We start from the raw sequence: 14,414 nt of genomic DNA on the forward strand, positions 1-14,414 counted from the left end.
TTTTTTTGGTTTTTCTCCGGTACCGGGAACCGAACTCACGACCTTGCGCTTGCCAGGCAGGCGCTTTTGCCGCTGAGCTAAATCCCCAGCCCCCTCCCCCAATTTCTTTCTTGGTGGGTTTATTATTGGTGTACAGGAATGCTATTGATCTTTGTGTATTGGTTTTGTATCTTTCCACTTTGCTGAATTTGTTTATTAGTTCTTGGCTCTCCTGACGGATTTGTTTTGGGTCTTCTGCAGTTTCTGAAACAGCTCATCTTGAAGCAGAGTACCTGACTCTGACTTAGGGCCCAATGCAGGACGAAATGGCCTCTCCCAGATCATTAGGATCCCACTCTGAGTGCAGAAGCAGAGAAGCCAAGGGTCAAGCTAATTTTGATTGGGCACCTGCAGCACATTTCTCCAGCTGAAAAATCAGTTGCACAAACATGGTTTGCCCTTTCTCATTTGTGGACAGCTCTGTTCTTATTGCACAACAGAGCAGGCTTTAATTTTTGCCAGGTGCAATGGTGAGTTAATTTTGGAGTGCTGAGTTGAATTCACCGGGGGGATATCTGAGTCCGGTTGATAGGTGGATACATGGATCCAGAACTTGAGGGATACAGGCTGCAAAGAGATTGATTGCACGTTTATGAAAATTCCTACAAAAAGGAGGTCATACACCATGATTCAATCGTAGTTGAATGTAAACATCATAAACAGCTCACAGTGTCTGTTGTATTCGCTGCTCTGTCCCCACTACCTAGATGTGTGACTGGCACGCTTTGTTTCAGAGTGAACTTTAGAAATCAGAATTTGACAAACACTGCACACAGATTTAAATACTTATTTCCTAGATGTGGTAAGGGTGCCCTTTGTTTCAGCGTTTCCAGCCTGGTTAACAATGTATAGTGTAGTTTAGCAAACGCTAGGGGCGAAGCCGGTGCATCCTCAAGACAATTTAAAAAAAAAAAAAGAGGAAGGTGAAAGCCCAGCTGGAAGGAGGCGGGGCCTCCAATCGCTCCGCCCCCAGGGTGTCACAGCCCTTGGCGGTCTGCACAGGCGCAGACTGAGTCTTAAGGGCGCGTTGCACAGCCCCTTGCTTTCACTGAGGGTGGTGTTGCGAGCCAAGGTAAGGATTATGCCTGCCGCGGGTGTCAGCAGGCCCCTTTGGAGGAAAATCACGTGGTCACAAACACTTTTTGGAACTTACCCGGCCGGGTTTTCTACATACCCCTTCATAGCTGAGTCCCCTTTGGGTGGGGCGGAGAGACGTTGTTTTAGACAACTTGGTGGCCAAATACAAAGTAATCTCTTGTCTCCCACCGGGCTTTGTTATAACCCTGAACGTAGTCTGACTGAGGGGACAGTGCAGTCCTGCGGGACAGAGTTAGGGAATGGATGCCGGCCGTCAGAGACCCCCGCGGTCCCCAGGTGTAACGTGCGTCCTTAATCCCCCCAGAGAGTGCGCCTGGCGTCTGCACCCGGACGTGCACTTTGCTCCTCGCCCTGTGTGTTGGTGTCGGGGTGAATCACTAGTGTGTAAAAGTGGGAGCTTATATGCAAATATCTAGATTATTTGCAGAAGTTACAAGATCTGGCAACACGTTCCTGCGGGGTCTCCAGGACCGTTTCCAATCTCCACTTTGCCGCAGCCTTTCTGTTACCCCGCAGACGTCCCTCAGTTACCCTGTGCCTGACCCCTGCTCCGCTTGGGTGGTGTAAGAGTATTTACCAGACAGCTGAGAGTCCCAAACAGCTGGGTGTATGCTTTATGTTTAAAATGTTCCTCATTCCTACTTATTTTATCAAGGTGCTTTTCTTCTGGAAAATATCTCTTCAGTGCAGCCTTGGTAAAGTTGAGTCATCAGTGATACTTATAGAAGAAGGTCTGGGATGTTTGAGTTGATGTCCTTTTATTACAATTAAATTCATAAAGTTTTTTCTTGAAAGGAAAAACGTCTTGATTGCATTGTTTTATGAGACGACAATGTTTTGTTTTGTTTTAAGAAAGCATTTAACGTGTTGCATTAGCTACCCTTGAATTCATTGGTCCAACAGATCCTCGACTCTCAGTCTCCCAAGGAGCTGGGACTACAGGTGCGTGCCACCAAGCCTAACTGAGAGGACGATTTAATGAAATAATGTCGGTATAATTTGTTAACCTCACAAATCCTGACTAGCCTTTATAAAAGTGAAAACCATGTTTGCCTTAATAACTGCTGTATTTCATCAGTAAAATATAAACTTCCTGAAGACAGGGCACTTTCCTTATTTTGGACTTTTACTTTGTTGAAGAATTGCCTTTTATTTTGTTCGACCATTCGCCAAGAGTGCATGCTTGGAGGTTAATGATTTGTTGCATGTATGAAAGAACTTTAAAGGTATACCTTATTTTGCAAGATGTGATTGAAATATATGTTGACTGTTTAACTTTTTAAAAATGTATCACAATAAAAGGCACAATGTCATTAGTTGCCCCCAAATACTTTTCCACATATTGAACACACTTATGACATGGCTCCTTCCTCTTTCTGGAGCAGTTCTGTAACCTCTTTTGTGTCTTTACAAAGTGTAATAAAAAAATATGGTGAATGCTGCTACTGAGTGTCATCCAGTGAAAAGATAGGATGGTAAAAATCTGTGTCCTCTTCTACATTATTCACTCTGCAAGTGGATGACCTATGCTCATCCCCAAAGTCAAAATGACTGTGACAAGTAAACATTTAGAGGCAATTCAGGACATCAAGACAGCCTGAACTGTGTGTCTAGAAATACCGACAAAAGAGGACTTCCAGAACCGCTTCAGAAAGTGGCAAGAATGATGGGATAAATGTATTCAAAGTGAAGGGGATTATTCTGAGAGGGATTAATGACAATGTGTCTTTCACTAAAATAAAATTATTAAAAAATTAAATATTTGGCCAGGTATGGTGGCATATGCCTATAATCTCAGCACTAGGGAGACTGAGGTAGAAGGATTGCCTTGAGTTAAAGGCCAGCCTGGCCTACGTAGTGAGTTCAGGGCCAACCTGAACTGCGTGGTAAGAGCCTGCCTCAAAAATAACAAAAAATCAACATATACAAACACATATTCACAAATTCACTGTAGTTTTTGATCATACCACAGCTCTAACAGGCATTCCTGAAGATTCTCTCAAGATGAAATGCTTGGAGACCTCACCTACTTTTCACTTATGGTACTGGGTGTTGAACCTAGGGCCGCCATACTTTACTACATCCCTGAACTGGTATTTTTTGGTTTTGAAACAGGATCTTGCTGAGTTGCTGAATTCCCTAGGGTGGGCTCACATTTGTGATCCTCCTGCCTCAGCTACCCAGAGTTCTAGGCTTATAGGCAAGTGCCTGGCCTCTTGTATATATTTGTTACATTTTTTTCCCCAGTGCTGGGGATCAACTCAGCCCTTGCACACACTAGGCAAACTCCCAACCACTGAACCGCATACTCAGGCCTGCTTGTATGTTTGTTGTTCTAAGTTGTTAAAAGGATTTCATTATGAAAGGACACCAAAGCTTTTATCCGAGTTTGTACTTGTGAGTTGTCAGACACAGAGCTTACACTAGAATATTTTTTTATTATGTGGTAGGATGTGGAAATGTGGCTTAAACTTGGAATTTTCAGTATTGCTTTTGTTTTTAGAGATCCAGAGATCCTGGTGGGGATCAAGTGAGAGACAGACCCAAGTTCTTTTTCCAGCGAGGAGCAGCCTTACTCTCAGTGCTTCTGACAGGCCTGAGCTTTGGGAAAGGACTGATGGCTTCCAGCATAGGTTGGAAATGCACGGGCTTCCTGAAGGCTGTAACAAGTGGTAGCTTCTTCTTGTCTACCTGGGGCCAGTTTCCCCGGAGAGGAATGGGAAGCGTTCTGGACCCTGCGATGAGAGCCTACCTGGAGGAGAACACCGAGGTCACTAGCAGTGGCAGCCTCACTCCTGAAATCCGGTTGCGGCTTTTGACCCCCAGATGCAAGTTCTGGTGGGAGAGAGCTGACCTGTGGCCCCATGGTGACCCTTACTGGGCGATCTACTGGCCAGGAGGCCAGGCCCTATCTAGGTATTATCCTATTGAGTTGCAAACCTTTAAGGCTGTCATAGATCCTTTTCTCCTTTTAGCATCTCCAGCTTGCTTTCTCCGGCCTCACAAAACAGCGAAACCCCAAAGTCATGGAGACCTGCGCAGACCCCACACTGTCTATGGTTTGGGCGCCATCTGCCCACAGGCCAAAGGGGAAGACTAAGTAGGCTTCCCCTCCAGAAAAGCTGCCTAAATACAGTAAGCACAGTTTCACAGGTGGCTGAGGCAGGGGGATTGTAAGTTTGAGGTGAGCCTGGGCAACTCAGTAAGATTCTGTCTCAAAATTGAAAAAGGGCCTGGGGATGTATCTCAGCATTTAGTACAGCACTTGCCTAGAAAGGAAAGACTTGGGTTTAATCTCTAGTTCTGCAAAAATGAAATTTTAACACCCCCCCCCCTAGTCTTCTAATTCCCTCCCCTCCCTTTCCCTCACTATACTAGGGATTGAACCCAGGGCATTTATATCAAGCTATGTCCTCAGCCTCTTTTTCAATTTTGAGACAAGGTCTTGCAGAGTTGTCCAGGCTGGCCTCAAACCTATGATCCTCCTGCTTCCTCCTCCCAGAGTGCTGGGATTGCAGGTGCACACCACTGTGCCCAGTTTGTTTTCTTTTTTAGAGAAGTTTAGCCACATTTTTTTTACTTTGTTGCATAGTTTCACCTCCCTACCCAAGTTTATCAATACATTTCCCCAAATATAGCTCCCTCCCTGGGAGAAATTGTTAAGCCAGCTCTCAAAATGTCAGACAGCTATGAAAGATCCAGAAGTCACGCACTGCGCTTAGGACTTGGGGTACGGCCAACACTGTGTTCCCAGACGGCACCTACAAACCCACCCCTTCTGCCATCCTACTTTAGTCCTGTGATTGTCACCCTCCCCCGAGAGCTGCCTCTTCTCCATGGAATGAGAAGTGTGAGTAGGGCCACTCAAGGCTTCCCTCTTCTCTAGTGGGCAATTTAGTGAGGCCCTGTCTCAAAACAACAATGAAAGGCTGGGGATGTAAGCTCAGTGGCAGAGTGTCCCCAGGTTTCATCCAGAATACGGCCAAACAAACAACCAAGGAAACAAAAACACAAACAAACCAAGGGGGGGAAATCAGTCTGTGAATCACAATCAAAAGGAGATTTTGGATGTAGTTTACTTAGTTCTGATTGTAACAGTATTTTAACAAACCAAGAGGGGGAAATCAGTCTGTGAATCAAAATCAAAAGTAGTTTTGGATGTAGTTTACTTAGTTCTGATTGTAGCAGTATTTTTCAGTCTTAGTTCTGGTGTTTAATAGTTTCTGGGCTATGGTTTGAATGCCCAGTACTTTTTATTTTTGGTTTTGGGGCTCACACCAAGGACTTTGTGCATACTAATCAAGTCCTCAATCACTGAGCTACACATCCAGCCCTATTGTTTTGTTTTTTGAGATTGTCGTGAAGCCAGGTACGTTGGCACAGGCGTATAATCTCAGCACTCTGAGAAGCTGAGCCAGGAAGATTGAAAGTTCAAGCTTACCCTGGGCAATATAGTCACTTAGCAAGACCATATCTCAAAAAAAAAAAAAAAAAAGGGGGGATGATATAGCCAGTGCAAATATCCTGAGTTCAGTCCTTACTACTACAAAACAAACAACAAACAAGCCCAAAAGTTAATTTGAAGCACATGATTCTTAAGCAAATGCTTTTTCAGCTGCTGAACAGAATGGCAAGTTTCTCTTCCTTGGCACTTGTGCTATGCTTGAAAGAGTGGCATTTGTTTTACTGTGGTGCAGGTCAAATTTGCAAATTGAGATCACATTCTTCTGCCAAATCCTATTTCTTTGCCCCCTCAGTCCGCAGATATATATATATATATATATATTGATACCCCTTACTGACCTTTTCTAGCTCTCTGAAGTGTGTCCTGTCCTTTCTTTCCAATTTAGGTATCTTTTGGATAATCCAGATGTTGTCAAGGGAAAGTCTGTGTTAGACCTGGGGAGTGGATGTGGAGCTACAGCAATTGCTGCTCAGATGAGTGGGGCATTGAGGATCTTGGCCAACGACATAGACCCTGGTGAGAATTTTCTATTTAAAAATGTGTGATGCTCATCTTCTTATTCGCTCAGGATAAATATGTACAGATGCTTAGTGTGAGAGTTTATAGCCGTGTGTGTTTTGTAATCAGCTATTGTGAGCCTTTGTCTGTGTCCCACATTGTCTGTGGGAGTTATTATCTGAGGCCTGAACTGAGGCCTTTTTTCTAGGAAGATTCATATTTGTGTCTGCTGGGCCTTCTGGAGGGACACCAACCTGGGAGTGTTTACGTTAGTTTCTGAGGTAGGGGATTCCCTAAAATGTAGAATTAGTGTTTAATTGACCCAAATGAGGCAAGACCTGTATCACTGGGAGAGATTTTTATTCATTAGGACCCAAGTTGGAACAAATAGACTTCTATTTTATCTCATTTTCTTCTGGTCCACCCTTACACTGCAGATGCAGCCCTCGAGAGCACTTGCTTCATGTGGAAGTCTCGGTTCTAACCTGTTGCCTTGCATACACCTCAGGCTTGTTTCCTTGTCCACAGTAAAAAAAAAAGGCGAATCAAAACAAAAAAACCCACCACCAACAAAAAACCTACAAACATCCTAGGTATTGTTACCAGTAAATGTTCTAAAACCCCAACATTTCCAGATGTTCTGTATTGTTTTGTTTTCAGAATAGCTAGTCGTATATTTGGAGATAACAATATATAACTTATACTGGCATAAGATTTAGATTTCTTTACCAAAAAAGCCCATGTTTAACCAAAAGGAAATTAATATTGTAAGGTTTCTAAAATTACTTAAATTAATCAGTGCAGGATTAAAACAGCCTGTGGTATATGCTAATTACCAATTGTCATATGCTTTTGTGAAGTTGCAGGAATGGCTATCACACTAAACTGTGAACTGAATCACCTCAGTCCTTTTCCTATTTTAACCAAAAACATGCTAAATCTGAAGCAAGATCAGTGGGACCTTGTTGTCGTTGGAGATATGCTTTATGACGAAGCCCTGGCCGACAGTCTTCATGGGTGGCTGAGGAAGTGCGTTCGGACCTTCGGAACTCAAGTACTCATAGGTGACCCTGGGCGGTCCCCATGCAGTGGGCACAGCATTTGGCGTGAATTACACAAGGTGGTGGAATACTCCCTTCCAGAGGCCACCAGGCAGCAAAACAGTGGGCTGACAACAAGCGCAGTGTGGGATTTTCAACCTTGAGTTGTCAAAGCGCTTTTAATAGGAATATAGTTCTCTTTGGATTTAATCCCCAAAGTATTCTCCACTGGAGACACTCTTCCATTCAGTGGCAAATCTTATTTCCAAAATACAAAGGTTTAAAGTTTTGTCAGTCCACTTTTGTCACATGACCAGTCCTGCATTTCTAAGAATGCCAATTGTACAAATCTGTATCTGCAAATTTTTGTCTAATTTTACTGCTGTAGGGATGTGATTATGGAAGCAGTACCCAATGGTGGTAGCGTGTCATTCAAGCAGTGAGGAAGAATAGATATTATAGCAGGATCTGTCTCTGTAGTTGAGGACACTTTCGGTGCATGTCCCCACCTCCTCACTTTGGTATAGGAGAGTAAAGCCAGGCCCTCATGGGTGCTTGGCAAGTGCGATACCACTGACCTACATCCCTCATCCAATGGTGTATCTTTGAATTAAACAAACAACTATAAAATATAGAATACTAGATTGTTTTTTATGGTACTAGGGATTGAACTCAAGGCCTGTTACTGAGCTACATTCCAGGTTCACGGTCCCTCTGTTTTATTTTTTTCTGAGAAAGGATCTCGTTAAGTCACTATATTGTCCAGCCTGGGCTCAAATGTGTGATCCTCTTGTCTCAGCCTTCCAGAGTACTGAGATTATAGGTGTGCACCACCATGCCTGACAGAATACTGCTGATTTTATTTTATTTTTTTAAATATGGTATAGAGTACTTAAGAGTATGAGACAGCTCTCACTTTGTAGCTGAGATTTTAGGTTGGTTAAGCTTTCCAAGTTTAATTTATGTATAAAATAGTGATGAAATTGAACAGATCTTATCTCAATGGTTATTGTCAATCAACATACAATGCATCTAAGAGAGTACTTAGTACAGGCAGGGCCTCAACAACACTAACCACAAGAGGTCCTGGTACTTAATAAGTACCTGCACATAATGAGTGTTCACACATTTTAGCTGATACTAGTTGCTAGCACATGACTTCTTTGTTCTAAAACTCCACCATTGCTCCTAGTGACTACAGAGTAAAGTCCATGAAAGTACCATTAAATCTCTCCCCAGGTGGATCTTGGTGTACTTTTCTGTTCTTATCATACTTGCCCCTCACCCACCAAAATTTTTGCAACACTTGTTCCCCATACCCTCCTACCTCAGTGCCTTTGTTCATGCGCTTCCCTCTTTTAGGAACTGCCCTAGTCTCACTACTTCAGGCTGCCTTGCTACTCCCCTCCTCCCAAATGTACTTCTGTGGCTCAGGGTACATTTAAGCTCCTCTGTAGCCTGGAGCAGACTGGAATTAATCCTGCCCCCTTGATGCCACCATAGCACTTCATATTTAGCTATGGTTAGTGCACATTTTATCCAAATTACAGAAATACACTGCCATGTCTTTCTTTCCTACTAGACAAAACCCACATGTTCCGCATGTCTTTGCACATTCCTAAGCCCCTGACCCAGTGTCTCATAAATGGAAGCCCAAGGAAAACTATTTGGTGAGATAATTCTTTACCTGAAGGAAATAACTTAAACAGATCATACCTGACATGGACTGTTTCCTCTCACAATGCTTAACTGACCTCTAATCTGCTTGCATCTCCTCAGTAGACTGTGTGACCTGTAGAGTTGGATGGAGGGGGTTTCCTGCCCAATGGCTGGGATTACTTATACCAGTGGCAATGAACCTATGGCACACATGCCACAGCTGGCTGCTCCTTATCATTGAAAGCCCTAAAAGGTTCACCATCCCTCACTTATACTGTACACTATATAGTACAGCCAGTATTTATGACTCTGTACAAAGCTAGAATTTATTTGCAACTCCAGAAGCACAGTTCAAGATGCTTTCATGATCATTCATGGTTATGTAAAGTGGGGACAAACCAGAGTTGCCTTGTACATGTTTCTGCTCAGGAGGAATAGGCCAGGCTCGGCTGCCATCTTGTTTCAGCTCAGCCCTAATGAAGTGTCCTTTCCACAGTCTATATCATGCCATGTTTTCACATTTTGTGCTGTTTGTTGAAGACTGTGCTGTTTAAAATGAATGCAGCAAGGAGCTGCATGTGGTGGCACATACCTGTAATCCCACCATGCAAGAAACTGAGGCAGAAGAATGGCCACCAGCCAAGGCCAACCTGGAATACATAGTGAGTTCAAGACCAGCCTGAACCAAATAGTGAGACCCTGTCTCTAAAAAATAAAACAATAAAATGGTCCCTAAGCAGCATATGGGCTTGGTTAGTGTCCTGAGGTAAGAAGGGTCTAAGAAAAGTCAGGGTCAAGTCATTCAGGCCTGTGTTACGTACACTGTGGTTAGTCATGAGGTCAATGTTAGTGATTCTATCTTAGTTACTCTTCTCATTGCTGAGACAAAATACCTAATGCCCAAAGTTAAGGGAGGAGAAATTTAGCTCACAATTTGTGGAGGTTTCAGTCCATAATCAGCTGCCTTCACTGCAGAGTGGCATGGCAGAGGGGCAACAGTTCATGGTGCCAGAAGAAGACACAAAAGCAGTAAGAGCAAAAAGAGGAGAAGCAAGCCTCTGTTCTTCCCTTCTGTTGTATGCAGCCTACCCACCCTAGATTAGGTGCAGTACTCACACCACTAATCCCAACAGTAGACAATGAACCAATCAGAAACTCTAGATTCAGCCACCTTGAAGCAGCCTGCCCCCTATAACCACATGAGACTTTGTAGTGACATCCAATCATAAATCATGGCAGTGCCTACACTGAAACACACATAAAACAAGGTTATGTGTTGGTCAGTGGATAGAAAGGTTGTGAAAAGAGGCTGAGTGGAGCCTAACTCTGTATGTCCCCTAGGAAAAGTAATTCAGGGTTCACGGTGATTCTACACCTAAAACTACCATAAAACACAAGATCCACCGATAAACCGTGCAATCACCCATCAACATACACTTATTTTAGTCAGCTCTCCCTTCTGAAAATAGAGTCGGGCCACAAAGTAAGAAACAAAAATCACCCACTCTAACACTCTGGAATCGCTCACAGTCTTTCAAGAGTTTCCTGCTCTCTTGGCTGCCATGGAGAAGAAACAAAAGCAGTCAGTAGACCAGGAGTGCTGTGGTGCAGTGGAGGGGCGTCACTGTTTTCTCTTTTGAGAAATCTACTGTTTGAAGCCTGCCTTATTATTTCCTGACTCATTCTTGCTTTTTAACTATCTCAATTAGGTAAAATGCCTTAAAAAGGAGTATTTAGTGCAAGGCCTCAGGCAAGATCTCTGTAGACAACAGTATATATTAAGCTTGACATGACTATAGCCATGTTGATCATAACCACCATTTTGCCCACTGGGTCACCCCAACTTAAATTCCAAACCCTACAGGATAAACAAAGGCATTAAGATAGCTAGGCCATCCATTGACACCAAGGCTTTCTGACACTGGACATAGGAATAATTTTGTCATTTGCAATGCTGGGAATCAAACCCTTGGTCCTATGCACGCTGGGTAAGTGTTCTACCATTGAGCCACAGCTCCAGCCCACAAGTAATTTTTATTAGAAAGCCCATGTTCACTGCAGTTGGCTGTACCCCACCTTTGTCTAAATTAGCATATAAACCCTTCCTCCTGCCTCAAATTATGGAGATCCTCAAATTTTACTGTCACCCAATATAAGCTTCTGTCCAAAATTCCCAAATAAATTGTGTTGTACCATCTTGGATTTTTTTCTGCCTTATTCTTCATATTCTTGGCACTTTCTGCCATTGGCAGCTGGTTCTCATATACCAAGTTTTCTTGGAACAACCTAAAAACAGCCCCAAAGCCCACTTTTCTAAGCAAGTGATGCATTCTGTAATTTGTAAAAATTTATAAGAAGTAAGACAATTTAAATAATACCAAATCATCCTAAACCTTCGAAAATGCATTTCCCTTGAAATTCAGAAATCACATTTCCCTTGCCCAAAGTTAACCTTGAGGAGAAAATGGCTTCTGGGCATCAATGTATAGCTCTTTCCCCATTTATGACAAACCTGCTACCAACATCATCTTAAATGAGGAGAAGCTGAAAGCATTCTCTCTACAATAAACAAGACAAGAATGCCCATTACCACTGTAGGGGTGTAATCTGGATCCAGGTCACACTAAGTCAAAGAATGAAATCAAGAACATGGGGCTGGGGATTTAGCTCAATGGCACAGCGCCTGCCCAGCAAGCACAAGGTCGTGAGTTCAATTTCTGGTACTGGAAAAAAAAAAAAAAAGAAATCAAGAACAAGGGAGGTAGACAGGAGGAATGTTTATTAAGAAGAGAGAAATAGCTCCCCATAGTCAGGAAGGGACCTGAAAATGGGTTGTTATGGGGACTCTTTGTCTATAAGTTTTCATACCAAAAATAAAATAAAAAAAAAGACAAGACCAGGGCTCAGACCACTTTCAGTTAAACTGTGGAGTATAGGTCAGCCTACAGAACTAAATCAAAAGTAGAAATAGGCCTATGAGGTGTCGAGGCACATAGCAAGCTTATGTCTGCAGGTGCTTCTTGGCCTCTGTGTTTTTTAAGTGGTTTATCAAAAGAAAAAAGTGAGAGGGGGAAAAATATTTTCCAGAGAGGTAGGAGCAGAAGTTGTTACAGTGATCATCTACCACCTTGCTTGTTACATTTTTGGTCCAACTGGTTTTTGTTAACTCTTAACCTCAGGCTTCTGCTTATCTCTCCAAGGTCTGGTCATTTTTACTTTATCATGGACCCAATGCCTCTCTAGCTGCCTAACATGTCTGTTTATATCACCAGTCCTGTTCAATATAATGCTTGAAATATTAGCCACAGCAATCAGGCAAGAGAAAGAAATAAAAAGGATATGTATAGGGAAGGAAGAAGTCAAATTATCATCATTTGTAGATGACATGATTCTCTACAGAGAAGACCCAAAAAATTCTTGAAAAGACTCCTAGAATTAGTAACCAAATTCAGCAGTGTAGCAGGATATAAAATCAACACACAAAAATGAATAGCATTCCTGGACACCAATAATGAACTCACTGATAAAGAAATTAGCAAATCAATTCCATTCACAATAGCATCAAGAAGTATTAAATATTAGGAATTAATCTTACCAAGGAAATGAAAGACTTCTACAATAAAAAACTACAGTGCTCTGAAAAAGGGGATTGAAGAGAACATCAGAAAATGGAAAGGTATCCCCTGTTCCTGGATAGGCAGAACCAATATTGTCAAAATGGCCAGACTTTCAAATTGATATATAGATTTAAGGCAATCCCAATCACCATGCCAATAATATTCCTCAAGAACTAGAGAAAACAATCCTAAAATTCATGTGGAATCATCGGAGACCCAGAATAGCAAAAGCAATGCTGGGCAACAAGAGGAAAGCAGGAAATATCACCATCTTGGACTTCAAGCTATATTACAAACCCATAGTGATGAAAACAGCATGGTACTGACACCAAAAGAGACACATGGGTGAATGAAATGGAAGAGAGGACCAAGAAACAACCCCAGGCAATTCAGCCATCTGGTCTTTGACAAAGAGGCCAAAAACATGCACTGAGGAAAGATAGCCACTATAACAGATGATGCTGGGAAAGCGGGCTAACCACATGCATAATATTTAATCTAGAGTTCCAGACCCATATTTCTCACCATGTACTAAACTAAAATCAAAATGGGTCAAACATCTAAATATTAAAACAAACAATCTGCTGGAAGATTAAAAAGGAGATCAGACTTTTGAAGACAGGCATAGATAAGGACTTTATGAACAAAACCTCAAATGCACAAAAAATAACAACAAAAATCAAAAAATGCAATTTACCAAATTAAAAAGCTTCTGCACAGCAAAGGCAACAACAACGTGAAAAAGTAACTTGCAAAATAGGAAAATAATTTTGCCATTTATTCTTCAGGCAGAGGACTAATATCTAGAGATATAGAGAACTCAAAACAAATTAGATCCCCCAAGTAAAGGAGCCACTAAAAAATGGGCAGGCAAGCTGAATAGATGCTTTTAGGGAAAAGTACTACAAGTGACCAGTAAATACACTAAAAAATGTTCAACATCTCTGGCCATTAGAAAAATGCAAAATAAAACAATGCTGAGACTCCATCTTACTCCAAAAAGAATGGCTATCATCAAGAAATCAAAGAATAACAAATACTGGCAAGGTTATGGAGAAAAATAAGCCCTTCTACATTGTTGGTGGGAATGTAAACTATTACAGCTATTATGGAGATTCTTCAAAAAACTAAAAATAGAAATTCCATTTGACCCAGCTGTTCCCCTTCTATGTATCTTCTTGGAAAAATTAAAAACATCATATTAACAATGATGCATGCGTACCCATGTTTATAGCAGCACAGTTCACAATAACTAAATATTGGAAGCAACCTAAATGTCCACCAACAGACAAATAAATAAAATGTGGTATTTATGCACAATGGGGTACTACTGTGTCATAAAGAAGAATAAACTTTGTCCTTGTAGGACACTGGATGCATTTTGATACCATAATGTTAAGTGAAATAAATCAGACACACAAATTTAAATATCACATGTTTTCTCTTATAGGAGAAACCCCAAATAATATAAAGAGCAAAATAAAAGGTAAATAATAGGAATTAAGGTAATAGATCTTTTGCGAAAGGGAAGGAAACTGAGAGATTGAGACAGAGGGAGGGAGAGAAGGGGAAAGAGATAAAAAAAAGTATTATGATATGTTTTGCACCAAATCTCCACAAAGGATGTAATCATTATGTACTGCAAACATGAACTAATAAAAAAAAAAATGAAAAAAGTGATTTCCTTGCTTCAGGAATCCCATGCTCAAAACCAGAAGCATGAATGGAGTTCTATCCTGTGTCTTTTTTTTTTTTTATTTTAAAGAGTAAAAGAAGGATAACATAATAATGGGGGGCGTTTACCAAATTACAGACAAAGTGGTAGGAAATTATCAATGGTTGTTGTTTTACATATTGTTATCTACAAGATAGTTTCTCAGGAAAACAAATAGACAAATAATAGTGAGTTATAGACAAAAGAGGTAGGAGATTATCAATAGTTGTTGTACTATACTTTGGAATCTTTAAAGTGGCTTCTAAAGAAAATAAATAGAGCTA

The 14,414-nt window shown here is 41.5% G+C and overlaps 1 protein-coding gene across 5 annotated transcripts in view; it reads left to right on the top strand.

Annotated features, from left to right (window-relative positions):
- Positions 1 to 1,028: 1,028 nt before the first annotated feature.
- Positions 1,029 to 14,414, top strand: part of Mettl20 (methyltransferase like 20) — a 26,223-nt gene continuing 12,837 nt past the window's right edge. For 2 of the 5 annotated variants that reach the window (XR_001232832.1, XM_005377899.2), the window contains exons 1-4: positions 1,029 to 1,111; positions 3,641 to 4,053; positions 5,988 to 6,118; positions 6,961 to 7,164. Coding sequence is in view for 4 of the 5 variants with exons in the window: in XM_005377899.2 (XP_005377956.1) it covers positions 3,755 to 4,053; positions 5,988 to 6,118; positions 6,961 to 7,164 (634 nt within the window). In the remaining variant the exon portion in view is untranslated. Of the gene's footprint in view, positions 1,112 to 2,040; positions 2,080 to 3,640; positions 4,054 to 5,987; positions 6,119 to 6,960; positions 7,778 to 14,414 lie in introns of those variants that run through there. The other 3 variants (XM_005377900.1, XM_005377897.1, XM_005377898.1) reach the window with 3 other exon arrangements.

This window comes from Chinchilla lanigera, unplaced genomic scaffold (assembly GCF_000276665.1).
Source record: "Chinchilla lanigera isolate Chin_1 unplaced genomic scaffold, ChiLan1.0 scaffold00010, whole genome shotgun sequence".
Taxonomy (NCBI): Eukaryota; Metazoa; Chordata; class Mammalia; order Rodentia; family Chinchillidae; genus Chinchilla; species Chinchilla lanigera.